The sequence below is a fragment of the Diceros bicornis genome, chromosome 6 (genome assembly GCF_020826845.1).
Source record: "Diceros bicornis minor isolate mBicDic1 chromosome 6, mDicBic1.mat.cur, whole genome shotgun sequence".
Classification (NCBI taxonomy): domain Eukaryota; kingdom Metazoa; phylum Chordata; class Mammalia; order Perissodactyla; family Rhinocerotidae; genus Diceros; species Diceros bicornis.
This window is the reverse complement of record NC_080745.1, coordinates 88,378,107-88,404,576: the sequence shown is the minus strand read 5'-3', so window position 1 is coordinate 88,404,576 and position 26,470 is coordinate 88,378,107. Positions and strand designations below refer to the sequence as shown.

Genomic DNA, 26,470 nt, shown 5'->3' with positions numbered 1-26,470 from the left:
TTTTACAGGCTTGGGAAGAGTAAGCACTTGTCCAAGGCCATGGAACAAGTCAGTCAGGCCTGACCAGCTCTGGTTATACTAACGAGTGGAGGCAGCAGTGTAGGTGGTTACCAGAAGGGCCTTGCAGCCAGTTAGGCCTGCATTCAGGTGGCCATTCTGACCTTTGCAAGTTCCTTGACCTTGCTGAGCCTCAATTCCTCGTTTGTAGAGTGGGCACAATGATACCTGCCTCATGGGATCATTACTTCTACTACTAGCCAGAAGTTACTGAGGGCCTGCTCTGTGCCAGACATGGTCCTCAGTGCTTCACCCCTGAGGTTGTACAATTAGTATTTCCACTTGACAAATCAGGATCCTGAAGAGCAGAGGGTATGAAACTCTCCAGACCACGTAGTCTGTAAGTCGCAGATTTATGATACCAGCTAGAGTCTAGGTCCCGAAGAGAAGCACTCAGGACATTGTCTGGTGCATGGTGGGCACTGAATAGTGACAGTGGTGAGTGGTTATTATTCTCTCTTTACGATTAATTAGGCTTTCATTAGAGCCAAAAAAATCTCGACTACTTCATATACACATTTACCTCCTGTTGAAGAGAAGGTCTAATGCTTTTCTTAGGGAGGAGGACTCATGCTGTCCAGTCAGCGTGGCAGCTCAGAACCGGAAGTCCTGTTATTTCCAAAATGGAGAGAGAAAACTCGAGACGGAGAAGCATATGTATTCTCTCCCAGTGGTGCTTCAGGAGTTTTTGTTTGACAATTGTATTTTTCCTTTTGTATGTGTTTTGAGAGTGAAGATCATGAAAAAGAAGAAAACTCCAGAATGGACCCCATAACTTTTTATAGCATTTTACAGCTTAAAAAGCATTTTCCCATATATTTTCTTATTTTGATTCTCAACAACTCTATGATATAGGCAGACGAGGTGTAGTTAGTCCCAGTTATCTTGATAGAGAAACAGACAAGGTGGGTTAGCTGACTTGCCCAGGAACATACATAACTTAAGGGGCAGAGCTGGCTCTGAAGCCCGGCTTTCTGATTTCGTCCAGGGCTTGTTCAAGCCGTTCTCTGCTGTGAGGCTTGGCGAGTGGTTTGTTCACATGATACAGATAATTTTTAAATAAATTTTATTTACATTTGTGGCGTAGGAAAGAAGGTGAAGCTTAATCTTTGATTACTGTTTAAAAGGGTATTTCCCATAGGAGTGTAAAGTGTGGATTAACACTATTGAATTTAAGGGAAAGTTATGCTCATAATCGGATTTTAAGAAGGAAGAACTAGTGTTTCCTTCTAAAATGGTATTGAACACCCAGTGGCCTTATGATATATTTATACATTCCATTTTCTCTTTGTATTTCTTTAATCTGTATTTGAAGATGTTTACTTTTTATCATAATATGGTAGTGTTCTCTATTAAATTGTGTTTTTTATGAACCTGAAATTTATTATCTCTGCTTTGACCCAATGGATAAATGAGCCCTCTTATCTGATATTACAGTTTCTTAACTGCTTTCAGATTTATGTTTCAAATGAAACCAATTGTATTTCTTTATTAGGCATTTAAGTTGCCTCTTTTTAATGACCAGTGACTTTTTCTTTAAAAGTCTAGATTTTTTATTTTACTATCACCATGCAAATTCTTCGACTTATGTTTGTTTCCTAGTATGCATTAAAAATGCTTCTAGTACCAACTGTGGAAATGACTTAATATTTTAAGCAAGGCATACTGAAACATTTACCAAAGTGATTTTTTAAAATTTGCCTGCAGAATACAAGCAGTATAAAAATGGAATTTTAGTTTGAGATACTGTTCTTTATATTTGATTACGAATAGTTTGCCTTGCTCACAAGTTTCTTAGGATGAACAAGCAGCCTTGGGCAGCAGTTCAAATGGCCACTTTGGTATTTTCAACTCACATATAATTTCATGTATTACAGTCTGGAAAAAGTCTCTGAAAGAACAATGGAATGCTAAGTCGGTGTATGTGGTTGGAAATGCTACTGCTTCTATAGGTAAGCAATCAAGGTAAAAATAAAACACCAAAAAATGACTGCGATATTGTGATTTATAATCGGAAATATGTATTTGGTCTTTGTCCCTGTGCCTGGCACAGAGCTCCTGGAACCCTTGGAATTTCCTAAGTGATAAGAAAGATAAAGATGTCTTTTGTTATTCATAACAAACCTCTTTCAACTCCTCCTTTGTGTATATTAGTGAAGTGACTTTGGGAAAGCCCCTAATGTTGAGCGCTGGTTGCCAGGGGAGCCAGTCATGTAATTAGAGTAGGGACTTTCAGCCTCCTGTGCCCCCTGCTCACCTCCAGGGAGAAGAGGGAGGCTGGAACTGAATCAGTCACCACCCACCAACGATTTAATCAGTCATGCCTGTGTAACGAAGCCTCCATAAAAATCCAAACAGACAGTAACGCGGAGAGGTGCTGGGAAGGTGGCGCGCCTGGAGAGGGCGCACCTGGAGAGGGCATGGAAGCTCCACGTCCCTCCCATTCTGTACCTTGCCCTATGCATCTCTTCCATCTGGCTATTCATTTATGTCCTTTGAAATATCCTTTATAATAAATTGGCAATAATTAGTAAACCGTTTTCCTTGAGTCCTGTGAGCAGTTCTAGCAAATGATCTAACCCGAGGAGGGGGTTCTGAAAACCTCTGATTTATGGTTGGTTGGTCAGAAATACAGGTGACAACCTGGACTTTCTATCTTCAGGTGGATAGTGTCAGAATTGAGTTAAATTGTAGGATGCCCAGCTGAGAATTGGAGAATTGCTTGGTGTGGAAAACCCACACATTTGGTGACCAGAGTACAGCAGTGTGAGTGTGGTGGTAGTAGAGAGTACAGGACAGAAGAAAAATAGGACCTTTTCATGCCGCAGTGACTTAGCCTTGTTCATTGTTTTTTAAAACACTTCAGTTCATTTTAAAATATGACTTTTTGCTTATTAAATTTACAAAAGTAATTAGTTAAATATATAATGCTGCTGATAAGGGTGCAGTGAAACAAATATATTCAAATATTGCTAAATGGCATTAAAAATTGATTCACGTCTTTTGAGAAATACTTAGTGATATGTATTCAAATGCTCTATTAAAATGTTTGTGCCCTTTGGCCCACTAATCCCTTTTCTGATAATCTATCCAAAGTTAATAATGCAAAATAGGAGAAATGAAGTGGTTTTTATGTGATAATGTATATCATAACATTATTTATAATCATGAAAAAATGAAAGCCCCCAAATATCCAGTGTTGACACAAGTAACCAGGAATCAGGGGCCGGCCCCATGGCGTAGCGGTTACGTGTGCGCGCTCCGCTACTGGTGGCCCAGGTTGGGATCTGGGGCACGCACCGACCCACCGCTTGTCTGGCCATGTTGAGGCGGCGTCCCACATACAGCAACTACAAGGATGTGCAACTATGACATACAACTATCTACTAGGGCTTTGGGGAGAAAAAGGGAAAAAAAGGAGGAGGATTCGCAATAGATGTTAGCTCAGGGCTGATCTTCCTCACACACACACAAAAAATAATAATCAATCTATAGATTAAAATTGGGATGAGTTTCTTATGTGAGCCGGTCTGAGGACTATGGCCTGGGAGCGCCACCTCCACCAGGGGAGAAAGCACATGGAGAAAGGAGGGGTACGGCGTGGTTATACACCACTTTGGAACATACATCAAACATGGCAGGAATACTTCTTTTTCTCTTTTACTACAGTCACATGATGTTTTGCTGCATACACAGCAGGTCAATCTGACCCTGGTTTCTGGGAAGGAATGCTTATCTTCAAAGAAATGCTGATATGGGAGGGAGGCATTCATCCCTATCTTCAAAGCCAGCACTCTTTGCTTTGGGATACTGTAAATGTTTAAAGCAGATGTACAGTGCAGGCTTGACAGGCCATGTCAGGCCATTCGGGAAAAACAGAGTCAGTTTTAAACCAAAATGGCTTCCTCATATACCTCAATATATTAACTTTCCTTATTGCTTTTCATTTATTCTATCACCAGTAATAGGGGAAGAGTAAAATAAGTCACGATACATTTATATGATGATTATATATTTTCTTTTATATATATATTTTTTATTTTGAAGGAAACTTACAGAAAAGTTACAAGTTCATTATAAGGAACTTAATTTTTCCTGAACCACTTGAGAGTAAGTTACCAACGTGATGCCGCATCACCTCCAAATAGTTGGGTGTATATTCCTCACAAACAAGGACATTTTTCTATGTACCACAACTATCAAAATCAGGAAATTAACATGCATATATTACTACCTCTTAATTCTTAGGCCCCATTCAAATTTCACCAGTTGTTCTAGTAACATCTATTATAGCAAAACGATCAAGTTCAGAATCACGCCTAGCATCTAGTTGTTGTGTCGAGTTAGTTTCCTGCAGGTTGAAACAGTGCCTCAGTCTGTCTTTGGCTTTCGTGATCTTGATACTTTTGAAGAGTACAGGCCAGTTATTTGTAGAAGGTCCTCCAGTTTGGGTTTGTTTGATTTTTCCTCGTGATTAGATTCATTCAGGTTATACATCCCTGGCAGGACTATCACAAAAGCGATGCTGTTTTTCTCATTGCCCCTTATCTAGTAGTGCCTCATTTTGATTTGCCCTATCACTGGTGGTTCTCCCTGTGGTCCCTTGATGTAGGTGGTGGTATCAGGCTTGTCCACAGTGCAGTTACGGTTTTTCTCTTCAAAATTAATAAGTATTTTGTGGGGAGGTACTTTGAGACTATATAATAACCTATTCTTCATCACACCTTCAATTTATTCAGTTATTTATTTATATCAGTATACATTCCTGGTTTCCTGTGTCATTTAATAGGGTATAATCCATTACTAAGTCTATGTATTTTGTTGTTCAAATTGTCCCCATTGTGGCCAGTGGCAACCCCTTCAAAGTGACTTCTGTGTCCCTTTGACATGTCCCCATCATTCTTTCAGCACTTCCTTCTTTTCTGGCACAAAAAGATGTTCCAGGATTGTTTTATACTTTCCCTGTCCCATCCCTGACATCAGCCATTTTCTCAGAAGCCCTGGTTCCTTTCAGTGGAGAGTGGTATTTAGAAGCCACGATGTGGGTGTTCAGTGTATTCATTGCCCGTGGGCTTCACTGCTCCCAGGCCTTTTCAATAGACCGAGATAGGGAATACCTAATGTTACACACACACACATCTATGTTTATATATGTCTGTTTATATTAAAAACCATGAGTTCACTCCACCACTTCCAATTCCAGTGCAACACCACAGGGTTTGTTCTAGGTCTTTCGTTTCTTTTTTTCATTTAATTAATTTTTTCTTGAGGTGACATTGGGTCTTTCATTTCTATATTTGTAACTCCCTTCTCTGGCAGTGAGAAACCTGGCTCCCAGGTGATACGTTTACCTATTTGATCCATGCCCCTGTATGGAACCAGTCTCCCCGGGCTTTGCTCCTGCATGGATGCCCTCCTCGCCCTATGTGGTCTCTGACACCCAACGCTCATTTTATTCTGCACCACCTAATGGCCTTAGGACTGAATTGTTCAAAAAGAGAAGGGGAAGGGGAGAGGCTATGTGGTCTTTAAAAATGATTTTGAAGAATATTTAGGGCATAAGAAAATACAGTGTAACTAAGTAAAAAGCAGGATACAATGCAGATATGATACAATTTCAGTTTAATTGAAAAGTATAGGTATTGAAATAGAGAGCCCTCCTTCCTCCTCCTCCCTAAAAAAGCCTAAAAGGAGCAGGGACTCAAACAGATAAGTATTTGAGTAGGTAGTGTTCACAGCAGCATCAGTCACAACAGGCAAGAGGTGGAAACAACCAAATGTCCATCAAGAGATGAAAGGATAAACAAGATGTGGTCTATCCATACAATGGAATATTATTCAGACATAAAAGGAAGGAAATTCTGACACATGCTGCAACATGGATGAACCTTGAAGACGTTATGCTAAGCGAAATGAGCCAGACAGAAAATGACAAATACTGTATAACATTCCATTTATATGAGGCACTTGGAGTAATCAAATTCAGAGACAGAAGGTACAATAGAAGTTTCCAGGGGCTGGTGGAGGGGGAAAGGGGAAGTTAATGTTTAATTGGGTATAGAGTTTCTGTTTGGGATGATGAAAAAGTTCTGGAAATGGATAGTGGTGATGGTTGTATATCACTGATTGTACTTAATGCCACTGAATTATATACTTAAAAAATAGTTAAAATGGTAAATGTTATGGTGTATATTTTACTGCAATAAAAAAAACCTAAAAGGAAAATCACTAAATATTAAAGATAGTTATCTCCAGGTGGTGGTATTATAGTTGGTTTTTATAATTTTATTAATATTTTCCACATAGTCGTGAATTTATACATTTTTTAAAGCACAAAATATAAAGAGTGAATCATTAAAAATATTAAATACTTAATGCTTAGCAATTGTAAGAACCTATAACTTTGTTTCCAAATAGTTCAGTTTGTCCAAATGAATTTTAAAATGTTGGAGGAAGGTACAGTGTGAGCAAAAACAGTTTAAGAATTAAAAGCACATTTTCCAGACAAAAAATGAAGTTGGGGAGAGACCAAATGGGAGTTGCTAGGCTAATGAAGAGCTGCTGGTAGCTCTTCCGTGCAGCGTGACTTTTACCACCAGGCGCAGCAGATGAGCTGGGAAGAGGGAGTCAGCTTTGGTTGCCAAGGGAACCACCTCTACTCTCTCGTACATCTCCCCAAAAAATAAGTTAAGAATTTTCTTGTACTTTCTTTTACTATTTTCTTCCTGAGTTAGAAGAGGAAAGAAAATAATATAGGCAATTTCTGACATATACCAAATATTCAGCTATCAAATATAATGTATTTGTAAATTTTCCTATTTTGATTTTGTACTCCAGATTCACAGTTCCACACGCGTAGCTGATAAACATTTTGAGCTTTCACGTGATCTTCAATTTGATCTCACTAGCATCACTATGCATTTTACTCTCACTGTTCTGTCAAGAAGGAAATTAGAGAAAAGAAAATGGGGATACAGTGATGAGAAATCTGAAACAGAGCAGCTGAGAGCGGGCCATCATCAAGTGTGGCACAGACGGCAAAGCTTTGGTCTCGATTGTGCTCATTGGCCTCAAGCTGCTCCCTGTTTATTCAGTTGTTAAGGGAAAGGACGTGTTCTAAATGCTGGAGACACGTTATCAAAGGAGAGATGAAACTAGGGATTTTGCAGTTTTAAAAAAATCTCTTTGGGAGAAACCACATCCTATCTTAACATGAAAGTCAGTCACCCAACTTTTGGACATTCTATTTTAGTTCGCCTTTCCAGACATGACATACAAAAGGAGCTCTCCGTAGCGGGTACAGGGAAGAGGCATTGCTTGAACTCCCCAAGATTTCTGTTCATCCTAAGTCTCAGCAAGAGCCTGGGAAGTTAGAGGAAGTTGCACACTGACAGCTAGAGGAGACCATGCCTGGTGTATTAGTCACCTTTTGCCACGTAACAAATTACTCCAAAACTTAAAAGCTAGAAACAACAAGCATTTAATATCTCACAGTTTCTTTGGGTCGGAAATCTGGGAATGGCCTAGTTGGATCCTTCTGGCTCAGGGTCTTTCACCAAGCTGCAATCAAGCTGTTGGCCAGGGCTGCAGATATCTCAAGGCTTGACTAGGGGAGGGTGTGCTTCCAAGATCACACACGTGGGCCTCTCTAAAAGGCTACCTCATGACATGGCAGCTGGCTTCCCCTATTGTGAGACAATCTGAGAGAGAGCACCCAAGACAGAAGCCACAGTCTTTTTATGATCTAATCTTGGAAGTGACATCCCATCTTTTTGTTTGAATTGAGTCAGTAAGTCCAACCCACACTCAAGGGGAGGGGATGATGCAGGGGTGTGAGTACCAGGGATCCCTGGGGGCGATTTTATAGCTCCCAGGAGCCCTCTGGTCAAATTGAGCAGGAGAGCCTCCCCGGCTCCCCAGAGACTATGGACCAGGTCAGGAGAGTTGAACACTTTCAACAAGGAGAAGAAAAGGTAGAAATGTTTCTCAAAGTAGAAGTAAAAACAGGGTCCAGTGGACAGCAAGTGGTCTTGATGTGGAAGTCCAGTGAGAAAAGATGTTTGTGCTTCTTCATCAATGTGACTTGACTTATAATTTTGTAAATATTATTGATTACTAATAGATGGAGAAAAGTACACGTTTGTGTAACTTTGTTCTTGGTCTGCATAAACTCTCCTGAGAGCATTACTCTGGTTGGATAATCTGTGCTTATTTACATGAGATCTCCGTTTGCACTGAAGAAGTAGAGCTGGTTGCTGTGGTCTGGTCTCCTGCAGCCCAGCCACCCACCCTGGGGGAAAGCCTCCTCTCTGGCTGCCCAAATGTGGAGAGCCCTACCGCCCCCATCTGATCGCAGGGCTGGTCCTGGGAGCTGTTAAGTGGCCCCTGTTGCTTGGCGTTGTAAACCCAGACCAGTTGCTCCATGGGAATAGCTTAGTGGTTAACAACTCAGAATTCAGGAAGACCCTTTATAGGATAACTTCATTATGTGGTATGTATTTGTACTGTTGGAACAGATGACCATCTACAACTATTAGTATGACTCAGTACGGCTACTATTTTTGAGTCCCTGTTATATACCAGGCACTGTGCTATGCACTTTATGTATGATTTCTCATTTTCATAAGGAAGGTTTTAGTAAGCCTATTTTCCTGATTTAAAAAACAGAGTCTAAGAGAGAGGATGTGATTCGCCAGGATCGCACACTTAGGAAGTGGTACAGCCATTGTTTACATCCATGACTGTCTTTTTCCAAAGCCACCATGCCCCACTGATATAAGCCTGCAGGTGTTTTACCGCTTTTAAACTATATCGATTTTTTTTTAATGTTTTTCATTGCCTTGTTTTCACATTAACTCTGGGAAAATACAGAGATCATCTTATCCATAACCTTGTTAATTAATGTCTTCAAATCCCGTCTCTTGATTCTCACTGATATGTTTTTGCACTAAGGATTTTATTTTACCTTCAGATTACCAAATGCTACCTTTTCAGCATAGGCTTCTGCCAGCAGAGGATTTCACCCCACAGGTTTACACAAGCCCAGAAAATTGGATCCGTTGTGGCAGTCTTTGTCTTAACCTTTCAAACATAAAGAATACTCTATGGCAGTTTGTCTGTGAGTAGCTTGATTTATTTCACATGGTTATGAATAATCTGAAGTTGCATTGTTGGCCCTCCCATGGAGGAGGCCCTTGCCCTGAAGATGGGCCTGCCTGGGCCTGAGTGTTGGTTGAAATGCTTGTACCAACTTAGAGCAAAGCCATCCTTGCCGCCCACAGAGGCTGAGACCTTACTGCAAACGTTCATTCCCCAAACCTTTGCTGAGAGCCTTCTGTGAGCTGCACGGTGGACCAGGCAGCACTGCCCTTGCAGACAGAGCTGGCAGGCACTCGACAGCCCAGAGCCGCGGCTTCCCCCGCTCCGAAGCACACTTGCAGTCCCCACATTGTCTAGCTCACAGGGTTGGTTAAGGATCGAATGAGCAAGTGGTCCCTTTCCAACAGCAAAGCCATGTGTGAGAGTCAGTGTTCTAGGCATGGTTCCTGCTGTCCAGTTACTTAGGAAAAATGGGTATAAATGTCGATATTAAGTACCAGCATCACTGCAAGTACTTATGTCGCAGTTCAGTTCCTGGGAAGGTTTCAGGGTTCTTTGGTGCAGTGAGACCTTCCTCATTTAGTCAGAGGAGGGGCGGCTCTGCCTGGTTTGGCAATGTGGCATAAGCAAGGGCTTTGTTCCTGAACACAGTTTACAGCTGCATGTGACTTTTTTCTCTTGGACTCAGCACGTTCGTAATGAGCTGTAAATTAAAAGCTGATGTTGTTTACGTTAAAGCTGCAGTTGGTTATTAGGCAGTCTCATGTGAATCGGAAGTAGAATGCCCACAGCACCTTGCTTCTCAGAGAAGTTCCACATTCCTGTGAACAGGTAGTGAGTGTGACTGGGCCGGCCCCTGGGGCCTTCCTGCATCAGCGTCCTCTGCAGAGTGACCCGTGTTCCCCATCCGGAAAAGTGCAGGGGAACCTGGGTGTCTGCTTCTTGCTTAGTTCTTGAATAGGAGTCTCTCAAAAGCAGCTAGTCAGCCCCTCACCCTAAATGACCTGCATCTGGGGTGCTGTTGGGTCCCTGTTGACAGATTATTATGAAACCTCTCCTCCCCTCCCTTCCATTTCAGTCTGCCATGTCAACCCAAGACACCTCTCTAGAGGGGGGCCGGCCTCACCTCCCTGACAAAATGACGGCTCTCTAATGCCCTGTGATGGTGTGCAGTGCTCACTGTCTCCTGACTGGCTGATAAGAAAGCCACCTTTGTTCTTTTTTTTTTTTACTGATTGTCAGGTTTTTTTGTTTTTTGGTGAGGAAGATCGGCTCTGAGCTAATACCTGTCACTAATCCTCCTCTTTTTTTGCTGAGGAAGATTGGCCCTGGGCAAACATCCATGCCCATCTTCACCTACTTTATATGGGACGCCGCCACAGCATGGCTTGACAAGCAGTGCGTTGGTGCATGCCCGGGATCCGAACCCCGAGCTGCTGCAGCAGAGCACACGCACTTAACTGCTACGCCACCGGGCCAGCCCGAAAGCCACCTTTTTTGAGCTCCTCTTAGATGGCCAACAGTTTTCTCATCATCTCATATAATCATTAAAACAGTCCCCTATGGTTGGAGTCTTCCCCTCTTGTAGATGAGCTCAGTGGGGCTCAGAGAAATGGGCGCATTACCAAAGCCATGATGCCTGTGGCCCTCCTACCCCGGCCTTCAAGGGGAGGCTTTCTCTGTGTGATTTGTAAAGCACGTGCCTTTGTATTTGCACATTAAAAAGCAACACAAAAACAGAAGGACTTTAATAACCATCTAAAGAAATATATTTCTTTGTTGTTTTCCAGTGAATAAAATTGGCCTGGATACAGAAGGAGAAAACTGTGGAAATGCAGAAAAGCTTGCAGAATATATTTGTTCCAGTAAGTTGGTCACCCCAAATTTACTTTTTGCTTTTTGGTCTCAGAACCACTACTTAGATAAGGGAATATTTCCGGGGTGCATTGTCCATGATGACACTGGTTGATGTGCAGTGTGTGAGCCACTCCTGGGACCACAGGCTACTTGCATTTGTGTATGTCTGTGCTTGTTTGAGATTCAGCCCTCCTCCCTCCACCCCTACACCAAAGGACTTGACACAGCTCAAACATACCATAAAATAAAACATTTGGAGATAAACCCAGAAGCGAGACCATGTACAGTGATTCTAAAGGGAGTGGAGGCAGTGGGAGCTGCTGGGCACCTTCCCTTCTGTCTCCTTCTGTCCTCTTTGGAGCTGCTTCCGTTTCTGAATTCCCTCCCCCAAAACTTGCTCCCAGGTAAGGACCTGACTCACCCCCTTATATGCTCATCATTGGGCAGCATATGGACTGGGACTTAAAATGGCACTGATTCTGGGGATGTTGGCATTTAAGTGGGGATTAAGCCTTAACCTAATTTTGGCATTGTAGTCTTTAGACAAACACATGAGCAAAGATTTGGGAGCAGAGCTCTTGGAGACAAGAGGGATGGGAAGGCTAAATGTGTACATGTGGGGCAGTCCCCAAAATACACTGGGGCTGTATTTCCCATCCTTTCTCTGTCCCACACGTCTAATCCAACTGCATACACATGCTCTCATGCCCTTGTCATTTTGACCCCTCCCTGATAGAGGTGTGACATACACCCACGTGAAAGATGAAGTAGCATCATCTTGCCTTATATTACTGGAGAAGAAATCAGGGCTTTGCTCCTCAAGATTAGGGGCTGACAAACGTTGTCTGTTAAGGACCAGATATGTAGGCTCTGCGGGCCATATGGTCTCTGTCAGAATGACTAACTTCTGCCTGTCGCAGCCTGAGAGCAGCCATAGACCATACGTGACACGGGCTGGGCTCTGACCCGGGGCTGTGGTTTGCTGACCCTGTCTGGAATGGCTGGGCTGTCTGTGGAGCTTGGAGGTAGGGCCAGGGGCACTGCTGATGCTTGAGCTTTTCCTCTGAGGTTGTCCCTGAAGAGGTGTGTCTTCCCTGCCCCTTAGGTAGTGGTGTCAGGTCTGCACTCAAGGAGGCAAGGAGAAAACACCTTAAATAGGTCTTTTTATGGCTTCTGGGACAGTGGTGGATGGTTTTGTTTTAGGCACGATGTTTTAAAAAACCATTCCTTCTCAAGTTGGTGTTGGCCTTTCTCAGTCTGCACATTTGCACACTAAAGTCTTAGGAAGTCTTCCTGTCATGAGCAAATACCATTGCCTGAATGTTCTCCAGCTCGTATGTTTCTGTTGACCGCGGGGAGCCGGTCCTGGAAAAACTCCCATGCCTTTCACTGCACTGTGGACTAGGGCCCTGGAGCTCAGTTAGGCCCTGGGTGGAGTGGTCTGCCGCGGAGGGGCGGCCTGCAGTCGAGACAGCAGAAGCACTGCTGGGTCTCAGCAGACCCTTGCCAAGCTCCCAATTGCTTTTTTTCTCAATTTTCTTTAAAAAAATATTTCATTTTATCTTTTCTGAGTCACTTTATGCTCTGTGTTAATATTGAAAACTAGCATTTATTGAGTGCTCAGTGTGTCCCATGGCACTCTGCCTGCATCATTTTATCTTCACCACCATCCCATGGAGGCAGAATCACCTCCACTGTAAGCTGTGTGTCCAGTATGGTAGCCACTAGCCACATATATGGCTGCTTAAATTAAATTAATCAAAATGAAATACAATGAAAACTTCAGTTCCCCAGTCACTGGGCACAGGCCACAGCTCAGTCGTCACTGGTGGCTCATGGCACCACAGGGACAGCCCAGGACATTCCCATCATCGCCCAGAGTTCTTTTCCACACTGCTGTTATGGAGGCTCTGGGGACCAGGTGACTGTCCCTGGTCACAGAGCTATGAGGGGCAGGGTTGGAGTGCGGACTTGGCACTACATGGCCAGCACTCTCCCCGGGCCCGGCACACTCAGCAGATCCAACCCAGCACTTGCTGGCACCCTGCTCCCGTCGTCCTGCTCTGCATTGAGCTCTGCTCTCTCCCTCAAGATGCTGCCGGCCGCACACCTCCATCCACTGCGACTTAGAGTGACAGGATGAGAGGTCAGGGCACAGTTCAGGGCAGATGGGGTAAATGTGCCTGGCTCTGGTGCAAGCAGAGCCTCGGGGGCCCTCCAGGGGTTCCCTGGGGAGCTGGGGGCCTTTTCTGATCACTCCTCCCAAGGATAAGCTCCAGCCACAGAGTGGTTTGGCCATTTGGAAGTCCCGAGTCTGCGCTCTCCGGAGCTCAGCAGATGCCCCTTCATCAGCTGGGACAGGCCTGTGGGCACTGATTGATGCCTCTCCTGCCCCACCCCCACACTCCCTCCCACGTCACACTGGGACGGTTCAACAGGGTGCAGCAAACATTTGCCTAGGAACACCTGTGCGCCAGGCCCTTTGCAGGGGTGGGGGAGGGGGGAGCAGGGGCTGACGAGAGGGGGCAACATAGATATCAGTGACCCTCACAAGGCAGAGTGGATTAAGCGACAAGAAGAGGTATAAACAGCATGTGTCTGGAGGGGTGTCCAAAAGAAGGCCCAGGTCTTCAGGAAAGTGTATGTAAAGAGGACACAGCCCACAGCATCCCCGTCAGAGAGGGGCTGTATATAAGGGGAGCCTACAGGAAGGCCAAGACCTCCACCTACTGATGGCCAAGCCATCCCAGTCCGGGAGCCTCAGAGCAGAGACAGTGCAAGGAGAGGGTCGTCCGGGAGGCTGGAAGATGGGGAGCTTGGTGGGAACAGTAGGTGACCAGCTGGAGAGCCATGGAAGTGGCCACTAGAGTTGTGGGCCTGCCGACAACTGTCACGTCTAAGAGCCCCCAAAACACTGCAGCTCAGGAGGGAGTGGTTGCTTCCAGACCTGAGGCAGGAAGCCCCCAGGGGCCTCCCCTGGGACAGCAGCACAGCGCTGTGTGCGCTGTGTGCTCCCTGTCCTTCGCTCCAGCTGCCACCAGGGTTGGGCCCAAGGGGAGTCACTGGGTGAGGGCTCACTTCCATTGTCCTTGCGACTTTGTGGGAGTGTCTCAGAAACACATCCCTTAAGTGTCTTAAGTGAGAGGGTCTCAGAAATCCCTTAAGAAGAGCGTTTTTTAAAACTTAAAGAGCCATCACCAGACTGAGTAAAGGGAAGAGCAGGGCTGGGTGCTGTGGTGGATCTGATCAGAGGGGAAGGGGAGCCGCCTTCCCCACAGCTGCCCTGCTCCACAGCTCTCCGGCCTGGCAGCCTCCACACTGGTCCTGGGGGCTCTGCCAGGACAGCAGAAAGAGCAGTGGGAACTACGTCTGTTGAGTGTTGTGAGGAGGTGGAGGGCCCGGCATACACTGGAGTTCTGTGTGTGTTGTCTCGGATTGTCTGATACATGGCTGTGCTGAGCCCACGACAGGGGTGATTATTAGACTCACTTTTACTGATGGAAAGGGAGTGACTTGTCCAAAGTAACTGAGCTAATCGGTGCCGGGCTGGGTCTCCATTCCAGGACTGGCGGGCTCCCAAGCTCGTCCCGTGTCCCTTTTCTGTGTGCTTCTAGTCCAAAATATGCTCAGTTGTTTTCCATCAGGTGAAAAAGTCACGGGAACCTTTTGAAGTGAAGAAAGCGGGTTCTAAGATCTCATCCCACTCGTTTGTGGTTTGGACGTGCGCTTGGTGCTGGTGAATCACCATGGCCGAGTTGGGGTTTGGCTGCGTTCTTGGTGACACACAGGGCTGTGGGGAAGGCCCATTAGGACAGCTGCTGCCAGCCCCTGCCCACGCCCTGCTGACCTTGGAGCTCATCTCAGGTGCACACCGGGCTTCAGACAGATCTAGCCCACACTGTCGGGAGGCTGAACAGTCTCCACCCCATCTCTGTAACTGGGCCGAGCTTAGGGAAAGGTCACCACTGCTGGAAGTTTTATAAGCCAGAACTGTTGGAGCTTTTCAAGTTAAAAACACATGGTTCAAGAGACTGTAATTTGGGGTAAAAAATGTTCGCCATGTGGATAATTTCCTGCTAATGAAGACTGTTGGCCCCCTTTCTTCTGTGGCCACCTGTGCTGTATGAGGAGTGGATTTACCTGGCACCCTGGGCGAGTTTTCTGGATTCCAAGAAGGGCTCTTGGAGGCAGACTAAAAGAGTATTTGAGGCTGAACAGCTGTGTAGCTTCTTAAGCAGAGGGCCCCCAATGGCTGCATTGTGCTTCCTGTGGAATAATCCAGACTGTGGGTGGCTGAGGAGCCATTTTCTTTAACGTCAGCACAGACATGCCAGTTGCTCACTATTGTGCAGCCAGGTGTTGAAACACAGCTGCTGAGAAGCCAAGGGCAGTTGTGCTGGCTGTCCAGTGGTGAGCACTGTCCTAGGCTCCTCATCATGTGGCTCCAGCCCCAGGGGATTGTTTCTTGCGTCATGGAGCCTCACCTCTCCTGGGGGAGAGGAGCATCAGTATGATTGGGCCCCTCCTCCAGCTGTTCACTGTATGGGATGCAGATGCTGAGAATGTTCCAGAATGACCTGACTCCAGGCTCTTTGTTTCTAATGTCATTTCAGGGGATAATGGTCACCATTAAATGGTATCAAAGCCCTTCTTTTTTTTTTTTTTTTTTTTTGTGAGGAGATCAGCCCTGAGCTAACATCCGCCAATCCTCCTCTCTTTTTTTTTTTTTTTTTTTTTTTTTTCGCTGAGGAAGACGGCCCTGGGCTAACGTCGGTGCCTATCTTCCTCCACTTTATATGGGACGCCGCCACAGCATGGCTTACCAAGCAGTGCGTCGGTGCGCGCCCGGGATCCGAACCAGCGAACCCCGGGCCGCCGCAGCGGAGCGCGCGCACTTAACCGCTTGCGCCACCGGGCCGGCCCCCAAAGCCCTTCTTTTTTAATGTAGAAATCAATGTAAATTGTAAATCTTAGCATTTCTTGTGGGATTAAGTGCCAGGGTTTATAAGGAATGATTATTGGTTCTGTGGGTGGGACAATTAGCTCCTTAACGGAAGAGGTGGCTCCAGCCTGTTTCCACAGCAGATGTGTTGGCTGTACTCACAGTTGATGCATTAGTTCTGGAAGGAGATGGAAGGGAACTGAGTCATTCCTTATTCTAAGGTCCAGAGCCATCAAGCTGGTCTTCCTCACTTTGCAGACACAAGGCAGGAAGGATCTGTGTCGCTTCTGAGATATCACACTGAGATACCACAGTTAACTGACTCAGGGCTTGGAGGGTGGATATGAACATATTCTGCCCTTATCTTGGACGGAGGATACTGTTCTGCGTTCTTTGCAAAGCCTTTATTACTTCCTCTAATTTATTCGCCATGTCTGTGGGTCCTAATAAATCTTCAGTTCTCAATTAGAATATCCAAATAAGAATCCATCTTGACTGCTAATAAGGACTTTCACCTTGGTTTTACCAAGGCATTAATGATTTTCTCCCCCAGTAAACTCTGAAGCTTGATTTTAAAAGCTAAGAATCTACTCCCAGTGCTTGGAGTAAACAGACCGAGTCACAGTTATTGCTTATTTTACTTACGCACTTACTTTGTGATAGGCACTATTGTAAATGCTTAACGCTATTAACTCATTTAATCTGATACACTTCATTTTGACAGACAATTCTCCTTCCTCCCAGGATATCCCCTCTAATGGAGGAGAAAATACAAGTTAAATGGTAAAAGGTAGAAGACAATTATAACATTTAGAAAGAGAGAGGGAGTCAAAGGCAGACAGACGGTGCTGCAGTTTATTTGAAATGTCCTCCTGGACTTGGAGCTGAGAAAAGAAAAGTTCCTGCAGCCTTGAAGACTTGCTCAGCTCTTCTTCCCTCCCTCCCAATCAGCCTCTTATCCTAATTATCCACAGTTAAGTGCCCACTGCCTGCCCAGCCTGGACTCGCACAGCAGCACCTGCGAGGGTGAAATCATTACAGACCTGGAAGTTGCTGGAGTTTTACAGACACACACATGTCCGCCAATGAAGTGACATTTACGAAATCAGTCTCGTTATCTTAGTTACCTACAGTGACTACTTACGGAGCCCCCACCCCAGCTGCATGACACTCTCCTAGGGTTTTCAAGACCGTTGCTGCCTTCAGCCCCGACAGCCCAGCAGACTAGGCCTCCTTCCTGCTAAAGGACTGGAGAGTGGAGCCTCTGAGCCCCATGGTTCACCATGTTTGTGTCGGGTTAGATTCCTGCCAGGCTCGTTGTTCTCCCTCTTGTCCCGGAGAGACCTTGTCTCTCACCTCTGCAGAATCACCCAGCTTTAACATTGACCTATTTAGCATTGGCCTATTTGGGTTAAAAATCTGTGGGCAGTAAGCTTATCCCAAAAAGAATGGATTACTTGCCCTTGACTTCTTACAGGGGGTTAGCCCCCAGGAAATGCAGTTGAGGTTGATCTCCCCTTGGCAGTGAAAGAGGATTCAACCAGAATGTTGTCAGGTTTTCTCCCCTTGTGCTGACGGGCAGCACTTTTCCACAAAGGCAGCTGAGCTGGTTGCGCCTGGGTGGCCAGGCTCTCTGATGGGCACTGGTGGTGCAGTGAGAAAGAGACAAGTGCCTGTGCTGTGCCAGGATGCAGATGCTAAGCTCCCTATCTCCGGAGTAGTGGTCAGCAATGAGAGAATAAGAATGAGCAGCTCAATACTCTGCTGGACCTGCAGAAGAGATGCTTTGATGGGCAGATTCTGGAATCTTCCGAAGGCCTTTTGCACACCTCTGGGGTTGGGCTTGCTGGAAAGATAGGCCCTTGGTTTTCCTGCTGGATTCCCACAGCTGCCCCAGAGCAGGGGGCTGAGAAGGGTCTGTTGGAGCAGCTTTGGCCCCTAGAATCCTGCACACCCCACCTCCCAACACCGATGCACAGACATTGAAGGGACGCCTGGGCTCTGATTAAGGAAATAGCACCTGAACATGGCTTTGAAAATGTGTCTCTAGGGATGGCATCAACAATGCATGGAAACATTTCCTCACACTGGAAAAGTCAGTGGGCATCTATTATCTATATTTATTTATTTATTTATTTTTGTGAGGAAGGTCAGCCCTGAGCTAACATGCATGCCAATCCTCCTCTTTTTGCTGAGGAAGACTGGCCCTGAGCTAACATCCGTGCCTATCTTCCTCCACTTTATATGGGATGCCGCCACAGCATGGCCTGGCAAGCGGCACGTTGGTGTGCGCCCGGGATCCGAACCCGGGCTGCCAGCAGCAGAGCGCGCGCACTTAACCGCTAAGCCATGGGGCTGGCCCCTATTATCTATATTTAAAAATTTCCTAATTCCTTGTGTTCTTTTATATGTCAGTACATACTGATATTTACAGAACAGTTTAAATAAAGAAAACATTTATCAATTTGTAGTTATTTAATAGCTTGAAATAAAGAAGCCTGTGGTTCTTCCTGTGGTTTAGCTGGGCATCATGGAGAAGGTACCTGATGGGAAGAGCTTGGTTTATTCCTTCCTCTGATGGCAATCACCAAAAGAAGATGTGTTCAGAGAGATCTTACAGGTGTAGAAAAATGTATGTTTGTGCATGACTAACACCCATTAGAACTTCTTACATTTGATGGGCAGATGTGGGGGGAAAATGATTGGTTCTACTAAAAGGCTTTGTTTTCACATTTGGGGAGGATTCTGGCATCTGACAACCCATCAGTTTTGTTGGATGGTGTTGTCTCAAACTGGTGTTCAAATCACATGCTGTCTTCACAATTATGCAGCGAGCTTAGAGCAGAAAATGCCCTAAGTCTTCCCAGAGTGGAGCTGTGGAGCAGGGATGAGAGGCAGGGCCCTTCTCAGTAGGCTGGGGCCCTTCTCAGTAGGCAGGGGCCCTTCTCAGCAGGCTGGGCCCCTCCACAGGGTCCATCAGCCCCTTGGGCACTTGGCCTGGTGCTGCCGTCCTGGCTGGGACAGGAGTGGGCATGCAGCTTATCTTTGTTGGAGATGGCTGCAGAGCCACTCTTGGCTGCTGTTTCCTGCCTCTTCCACCTCTCTTCCCATCCAGGGTTCCTCCAGAGGTAGAGGTTTGTCCCAGTGCCAACACCAGGGCTGACCTCTAACTTACTGACTAGTTAAGGTGCAAAGCCTGCATTCTAAGTAATGACTGCTGCCCAGGAGCCGCTTCAGGATGAGAGGGAGTTAAAGGAGCACGGGGGACAGCAGCCCTGGCCTGTGTGGATCTTCTATGGGATCCACACAGCACCTTCTCAGCACCTTCGTCCACATATGAACTTCGTATAGAAGGTCAGCGAGGTAGCCATTGTTCTTACCTGTTACAGTCTCTGGAACTGAGACCCGAGGAGCAGAGCGGGGCCTGGAGTTGCTCCTCCCCTTGGCCCTGTGCACATGCACCTCCCCTGGAGTTTCTACAAAGCTTTTACAAAGTCTGGTTATTTATTCGCAGGAGAGTCATCAGCACTGCCTCTTCTGTTTCCCTGTGGAGCCCTCAAAGGAGAAATCCTGCCGAACATGCTCAAAGACAAAGGTGACTAGAATGCATTGACTCATGGGGCGCTGCCTCTCTCCTCTTTGGGGGTCTGCTGAGATCCTTTGTGGTGATAGAAGTGGTCAGCCCTGCGGAGACCACAGGGAGAGCAGGCCTGGGTGGATCAGCCAGGCTAGGGAAGGGCGGGGTGCTCCTCACCTTAGGTGTGGGGTGCAGTCTGCTTTCCTTGCTTTAGATCTGCTCTCCTCAGCCTGCTAGGCTCCAGCTAGGAGCACGCAGAGTGTCACTGAGCCTTTACCAAGAGGATAGGTGGTGGTCTGGAGGCGGCCCGGAGGCAAGTTCACATGTACAAGGAGTCTAAGGACGGAGCTGATCATATGGTGACATGCAGCGTCCTTTAGCCCAGCCATCAGGCCTCGCTCCAGCTCCGTCCCCCATGGCTCCCAGGGCCTTCACTGTCTAGGAACCAGCCCATGCCCCTGGAGCACTCCAGCTCCATTGACTCTGGTGTCTGAGGTGTCACCTGTACACCTGCCCCTGTCACATAGTTGGTCTGGGAGCAAGGGGTAATCAGCGGCTTGGAGTACAAACTTTAGGGTGAGACAAAAACAGATGTGAATTCTCCCTCTGCTGTTCATTAGCTGGGTGAGCGAGGGCAAGTCACACACTCTCTCTGTGCATCAGTGTCCTCGTCTGTGAAGTAGTTGTAACCATAGAGCCCACCTCACAGAGCTGTTGTGAGATTATGTAGCACGATCCCTGGCTCTCCAAAAGCAAGCAATTCATGGGACTGAAACTATTATATTCTCTCCCTTTGTTTTGAACCTCCAACAATCCACATGAAGAATGTTACCTGGGATGGTCTTACACCTTCTAACTTTTCCCTCCTGTAGTAAAATGGAGCGAGATTGTATCTCCTCTGCCCACGTTATCATCTGTCTTCCGAATGCTACCAGGAATAATGGCAGAGGACATTAGGCAATAAGATCTGCAAGATCATTGGCCTTTCTGGAACAAGAAAATGCCAGGAGAGAACAAAAGAGAAAGCTTGGGCCCAAATATCTTTAAAGAAATCCTAGATAAATCAGAGGTTTGCTACTTCAGTTTCTTTCTTTAGGTTTTTGGGTATGAAGTGATAGGTTGCTGTTTTATGCTAACATTATCTTGATTCCTTCTGCGAGATTTTCTTTCCTACGTCATTTCATTTTCATAAGCCTAAGGTTTCATTGCTGAGGGGCTGCCCTAGTAAATGTCTGTGTGATTGAAGTCTGTGCTAGTCACTTCAGTGCCTTCTCCCTTATTGCCAGACCTGAAAACCCTGGGAATGTTCAGAGTCCCTGAAGGGAGCAGGAAGGAACGTGAGCCAGTCCAGAGCGTAATCGATTCATTTACAGATGGAGCCCTGGAGCTCATCGAGACAAGTAGTTAATCCAGGAGCTCATGGCCGCGTGGAGGCAGAGCTGGGGCTCCTGACTCAGGCCCACATGCCCCTTCCTGACTCACAGCCTCTCCCAAGAGCTGCCCTTGGACCTCAGTTCCTGGCATCAGGTTGCTGGAGACCTAGGTGTCTGGGCCTCAGAAGGCTCTTGGCTGCCTCCTTCAGCCCCAGGGCTTGAAAAACTCCCTCCAAGCCCTGTCTCACCCCTTGCCCTCAGTGTGGGATTCCACACAGACAGCATCCATGGTGGAGTGGCTAGGGGTGGTCCTTGTGGACACCCCACACAAACACGGGAACAAAAGGCATCCGTGAGTGTGAAGGAAGGCTGTGGTTCCAGGTCCCTGACTTCCCCTGCCGTCTCAGCCTCCTCCCTGCAGGAGCCACTCCAACACTACGGAGTGGCTCCTGCAGGGGCCGGACGAGACTGCTTGCCCTCAGTCCCTGCCTCTCAGCCCCCCGCAGCTTGTTCCAGGAAGGCTGTGCTGCGCTAGGGGTTCCCCACTAACTGTGCCCCAAGGTGCAGAGACCCCATTGTGTCCCCAGGGCAGTAAAGTCTGTTTCCTGGTTTTGCCTGTGTCCAGGGATTCCCATGGAAAGCATAACTGTCTACCAGAAGATTCCACACCCAGGAATCCAGGGGAACCTGAGCAGCTACTACTCCCAACAGGTGCGTTCTGTTTCTAGGGAGCGCTCAGGGTGGGCACCCTGGTGGAGGAGGCGCAAGGGTGAGGGGCACAAGCCTTGCAGACATTGATTCTGTGCATAGTTCCAATGTCCCCAGCTGAGTGACTGAGGAAGTGACTCCATCTGTATTTGTGAGATGGGACTAGACCTATCTAGTAAGGTTTTTATAAGGATTAAAGGGGATAATTTATGCAAAGCCCTGTGTAGAGCATCCCAGACATGGTACGCCCAAGGCAAAGAGGGGCTCCAGCATCTGTGGAGCTGTGGGGGCAGAGGCTGGGAAGGGAGGCTGCGCCCACACTGGGAAGGCCAGTCGTGCCCACCGAGGAGTCTGGATGGAATCTGGGAGGCCACGGGGACTTTTGGAGGCTTCAGGCAGAAGAGTGGAAGCTGCTTGTTGGAGTTGATTGGAGTTTTCCACTTCTATAAGACGCACCCCCTTCCTCTCCCAGGATGGGTTTCTGACTGCCCTGCTGGTCCAGGGACGTCCTGTTGGCACAAACCACAGCAGAAAGGCCCTGTGGGCCGGTCTGTCCACTGTCTGCACTGTTGCCAGAAGGGATGGAGATGACAGGGATCCGGACTCGCTGCTGCCTGACCTGACCAGTGCCACTTTGGCCACACTGCTAGAGGCACTGTCCACTCTGCTGCGCATGTGGAGTCCACAGTGCCCATGTCCTCTGGCCAGGCAGACACGGACCTGGGGGCTGGCAGAGGCGAAGGCAGCACGCAGCCTCTCTGATGGCACTCTGCTCGCCTCACCTCGCCCTCGATGGTGCCGAGAGTGCCAGCATCAGCTAGGAGCCCCCTGCTGTGAATCTGCCGGGGCTGCCTGGGGGCTGCTTCTGTGGCTGAGGGGGTGACGGTGACAGGGCTGGGGGAACATTCTCCTTGGCCTCATGGCAAGGGGCTGATCTTGTTTTCTCTCCCTACAGGGCATTCCAGCCAGCATCACATTTTTCAGTCCCTCTGGCCTTACGTACAGTCTCAAGCATATTCAGGAGTTATCTGGTGACAACATTGATCAAATTAAGGTGAGGTATTCAGTGGGCTTTTGGTCTTTTTCTGATTTTTTTTTTAAATCTTACTAAGTATCCTAGAGTTTCCATGTAAGGTCAAAGCACCCCTGACCTAGCAGCCCTGATGCCAACTCGGTGGAATTGGAAAGGCTCTGGAATTCCCAAGCCCTGGGCTTAAAGCTCAGCAACGCCACTTCCTGGCTGGTGCTCCTGGACAAGTGACTTAACCTCTCTGAGCCTGTTTCCTCACTTGTAACACGAGGATCCTTATCCCCTTGTGGCCTCTATTCATGTGTACATGGTCTTCCCTGCAGAGTGGTCTCAGGATTAGAGGGGAGAATTCAGGTGAAGTCCTCAGCTCAGGGCCTGGCACAGGCATTAGCATCCTTTCCTTTTTTTTTTTCCATCTAAATGTATTGAAATACCTATTCTAAAAGCATTCTTCTTTTTCATATCTTTTAGCTCAAAAGGATTTACATTCATACCTTTTCGGGACTGTATTTGTTATGAGTCCACAAGTAATCACACCCCTTGCGGTGCCTGGCGTGAGAATGCTTTGAACTGGAAATGCTTGGAGGGGGCTGAGGAGGGTGTGGGTGTGACCTGGAGCCCCAGGACCGAGGCCGCCGGCACTGTGGGCACGCAGGCAGTCACATGGAGGGAAGGCCTTCACCCATTATCACAGGTGCATCCCACGGCACAGCTGGCGAGGAGGGACTGTTTCCCAGTTAAAGACGGAGTGTTAGGCTCAGAGAAGTTGTGTGTCCCGCCCTAGGCCACACAGGAAGCAGGAAGAGTCGTGATTTGAACTAGGAAGACCGATTCCACGTTGTTAGCCACGGTGATAGATGAGCCATGGTCAGTTGACAGAGCATTTCCAGGCAGTATGTGGTGTAATTCTCACACCAGTCCAGGGTAGGAATCCAGCAAAATGGGCCTGTTGTCCTCATTACAGGTGAGGCAACTGAGGCCCGGGGACGGTAAATGAGAGGTTGCATGCCAAAGTCACATAGTGAGTTACTGGAAGGCCGAAGACTTGCACTTAGGTCACTGGGGAAGGAAAATAATATGCCTCTTAGGGTTGGAAGGATGAAAGAGACAAGACCCATGAAGTGCTCATAGTAATCAGCACCTAGTGAGCGCTCACTATCTTGGAAGTTCGGACGAGTAACAGTGCTGGGGCCGCCCCCGTCTTGTCCCTCTGCGCCACACTGCCTCTCTGGGACCTGCAGTGTGAGCCCATCCGAGTCACACGACAGCTATGAAATGCCGGGGCAGCCTGGTAACGTCAACGTAATACAGAAGTCACCCCGGGCTTCTCCGTGTTTGTCTGCCTGGATGAAGAACAAAAGATTTATTTAACTATACTGTATCTTCCTTCAAAAGAACATTTGTAAAAGCACAAATGGAGACTCGAAGTCTGAACTTAGAACGTGAGCCACTGTGAGTAGCTACTGCCTGCACCGCCCACAAACTGCCCCGCAGCTTGGCCTAGGTGAGCGTATCCATCTTCAGTCTGTAACGTTTCTGTCACCTCCAGACATTCTCTCGGGTTCTCCCGGGTCACCTCTTACTGCAGCAGTCCAGTGTGCCGCCCACCAGTCGTTAAGATTCCACGGGACCTCAGCTCTGCCATTGCCAGGGCGGGAACGAAGGACAGAGCTGGCACTGTCAGCAGTTACTGTGGGTGGTTTGGGAGCCACAGAGACGCTGTGTACCCAGCGGGAGTTGTCCTTCATCACAGTGACTTCACTGGCTGAGGCAGGATCTTTCCAGGTTGACAGAGGACACGGGCCTAAATCTGGATTGGGTAGTGTGGCTTTCCTGTCTCACCTGTTTGTCAGGTGGTCTTGCTGCCTCCCCAGGAGTCTATAGGAGCCACCATTTGTACAGCACTGCACAAATTACAGGTGGGCCACAAACGGTCAAGGGGGTGATCTCTGACCTGAACTTACTACTGACAGTTGACTTGGGAAGGCCATGTGCATGTCTTTAAAGGCCACACAGGGATCATCACAAAGCAGTAGGTGAGCAAATTCGTAACCACCACCAAACTAATAGAGGCAACTGACTTTCCTCTTTACTACCTGCCAGATGTGTTCCCTACTTTCTCACGGTCCCCCCGCACATAGGCCTCTGGACTGGCCATCATCATGCCTAGCCGGCAGTGGCAGAGCTGGGCTCCAAGCCCGGGCTACCGGCTTCCCACACCTGAACTGGCACACTCACTCCCCGGTTGGTTCCCAGTGATGGAGTGAGGACATTAGCACTGGGCTTCCAGGGGCCCAGTGTGGGGTAAGACTCCACTGCTCCAGAGGGCACCATCTGCAGCCCTGGTCCAGCCCTTCAGGCTCCGTGGGTCTGGCCAGGCCAGTGGCAATGAGTCAGACAGCTGGAACTCTCCAAATGTTCCTCCTCCTGTGATCAGAGGGATTGAGAGGGAATAACAGGCGCAGGTGGGAAAATCGTTTTGTGACCACACTGCTTCTGCTGAAATCACAGTTGCTGTTTGCTAGTTCCCAGTCTCAGGCAGTTTCTTTGTTTTTTAATTTTTGTTTTTAAACAGCTTTCTTGAGATATAATTCACGTACCATAAAATTCACTTTTTATGAATTAAATATGTACACTTTTCAAGTGTATCATTCAGTGGGTTTTAGTTTATTCAAAGAATTGTGCAACCATCACCACCATCTAATTCCAGAACATTTCATCACCCCAAAAGAAACCCTGTACCCATTAGCAGTCACTCCTCTTTCCCCCACGCCCCCAGCCGCAGTAGCCACTGATCTACTTTCCATGTCTATGGATTTGCCTGTTCTGGACATTTCATATTAATGGAGTCATTCAGTATGCAGTCTTTTGTGACTGGCTTCTTTCACTCAGCGTGATGGTTTCACGGTTTCCGTGGTGTAGCATGTGTCAGTACTTCACTCCTTTTTATTGCCAGATAGTGGTCCATTCTATGAATATACCACCTTTCGTTTTCCACTCATCAGCTGATGGACATTTGGGTTGTGTCCACTTTTGGGCTATTATGAATAACACTGAACATTTGAATACAATACTTTTTGTGGGGCCTGGCCCGGTGGCGTAGCAGTTAAGTGCGCACGCTCCACTGCTGGTGGCCCAGGTTCGGATCCTGGGCACGCACCGATGCACCGCTTGTCAGGCCATGCTGTGGCAGCGTCCCATATAAAGTGGAGGAAGATGGGCACAGATGTTAGCCCAGGGCCAGTCTTTCTCAGCAAAAAGAGGAGGATTGGCGTGGATGTTAGCTTAGGGCTGATCTTCCTCACAAAAAAAAAAAAAAAAGCTTTGTGTGGACATAAGTTTTCATTTCTCTTGGGTATATACCTAGGAGTAGAATTGTCAGATCATATGGTAACTTAATGTTAACATTTTACCAAACTGTTTTCAAAGTGGCTGTACCATTTTGCCTTCCCACCTGCGATATATGAGGAATCTCATTTCTCTACATCCTCGGCAACACTTGCTATTTTTTTGTCTTTATGATTATAGCCATTCTAGTGGGTATGAAGTAGTATCTCATTGTGGTTTTGATTTGGATTTCCCTAATGACTAATGATGTTAAGCATCTTTTCATGTGCTTATTGGCCATTTTTACATCTTCTTTAGAGAAATGTCTGTTCACATCCTTGCCATTTGTCTTTTTGTTGTTGTTGAGTTGTAAGAGTTCTTTTTTGTGGATACAAGTCCCTTATTAGATATATGACTTGCAAAAATTTTCTCTCACTCTGTGAGCTGTCTTTTCACTTTTTTGATGGTGTCCTTTGAAGCACAAAAGTTTTTTAATTTTG

General features: G+C 47.1%; 1 protein-coding gene across 7 annotated transcripts in view; it reads left to right on the top strand.

Annotated features, from left to right (window-relative positions):
• UROS (uroporphyrinogen III synthase) overlaps positions 1–26,470 on the top strand; it is a 47,190-nt gene that overhangs the window by 16,866 nt on the left and 3,854 nt on the right. The window contains exons 5-10 of one of the 7 annotated variants that reach the window (XM_058544265.1): positions 1,935–2,009; positions 10,947–11,021; positions 19,470–19,550; positions 21,531–21,616; positions 22,569–22,667; positions 23,115–25,928. In XM_058544265.1, coding sequence (XP_058400248.1) covers positions 1,935–2,009; positions 10,947–11,021; positions 19,470–19,550; positions 21,531–21,616; positions 22,569–22,667; positions 23,115–23,162 — 464 coding nt within the window. In that variant the 3' untranslated portion in view covers positions 23,163–25,928. Of the gene's footprint in view, positions 1–1,934; positions 2,010–10,946; positions 11,022–19,070; positions 19,160–19,180; positions 19,235–19,469; positions 19,551–20,404; positions 21,316–21,530; positions 21,617–22,568; positions 22,668–23,114; positions 25,929–26,470 lie in introns of those variants that run through there. The other 6 variants (XM_058544264.1, XM_058544268.1, XM_058544267.1 and 3 more) reach the window with 6 other exon arrangements.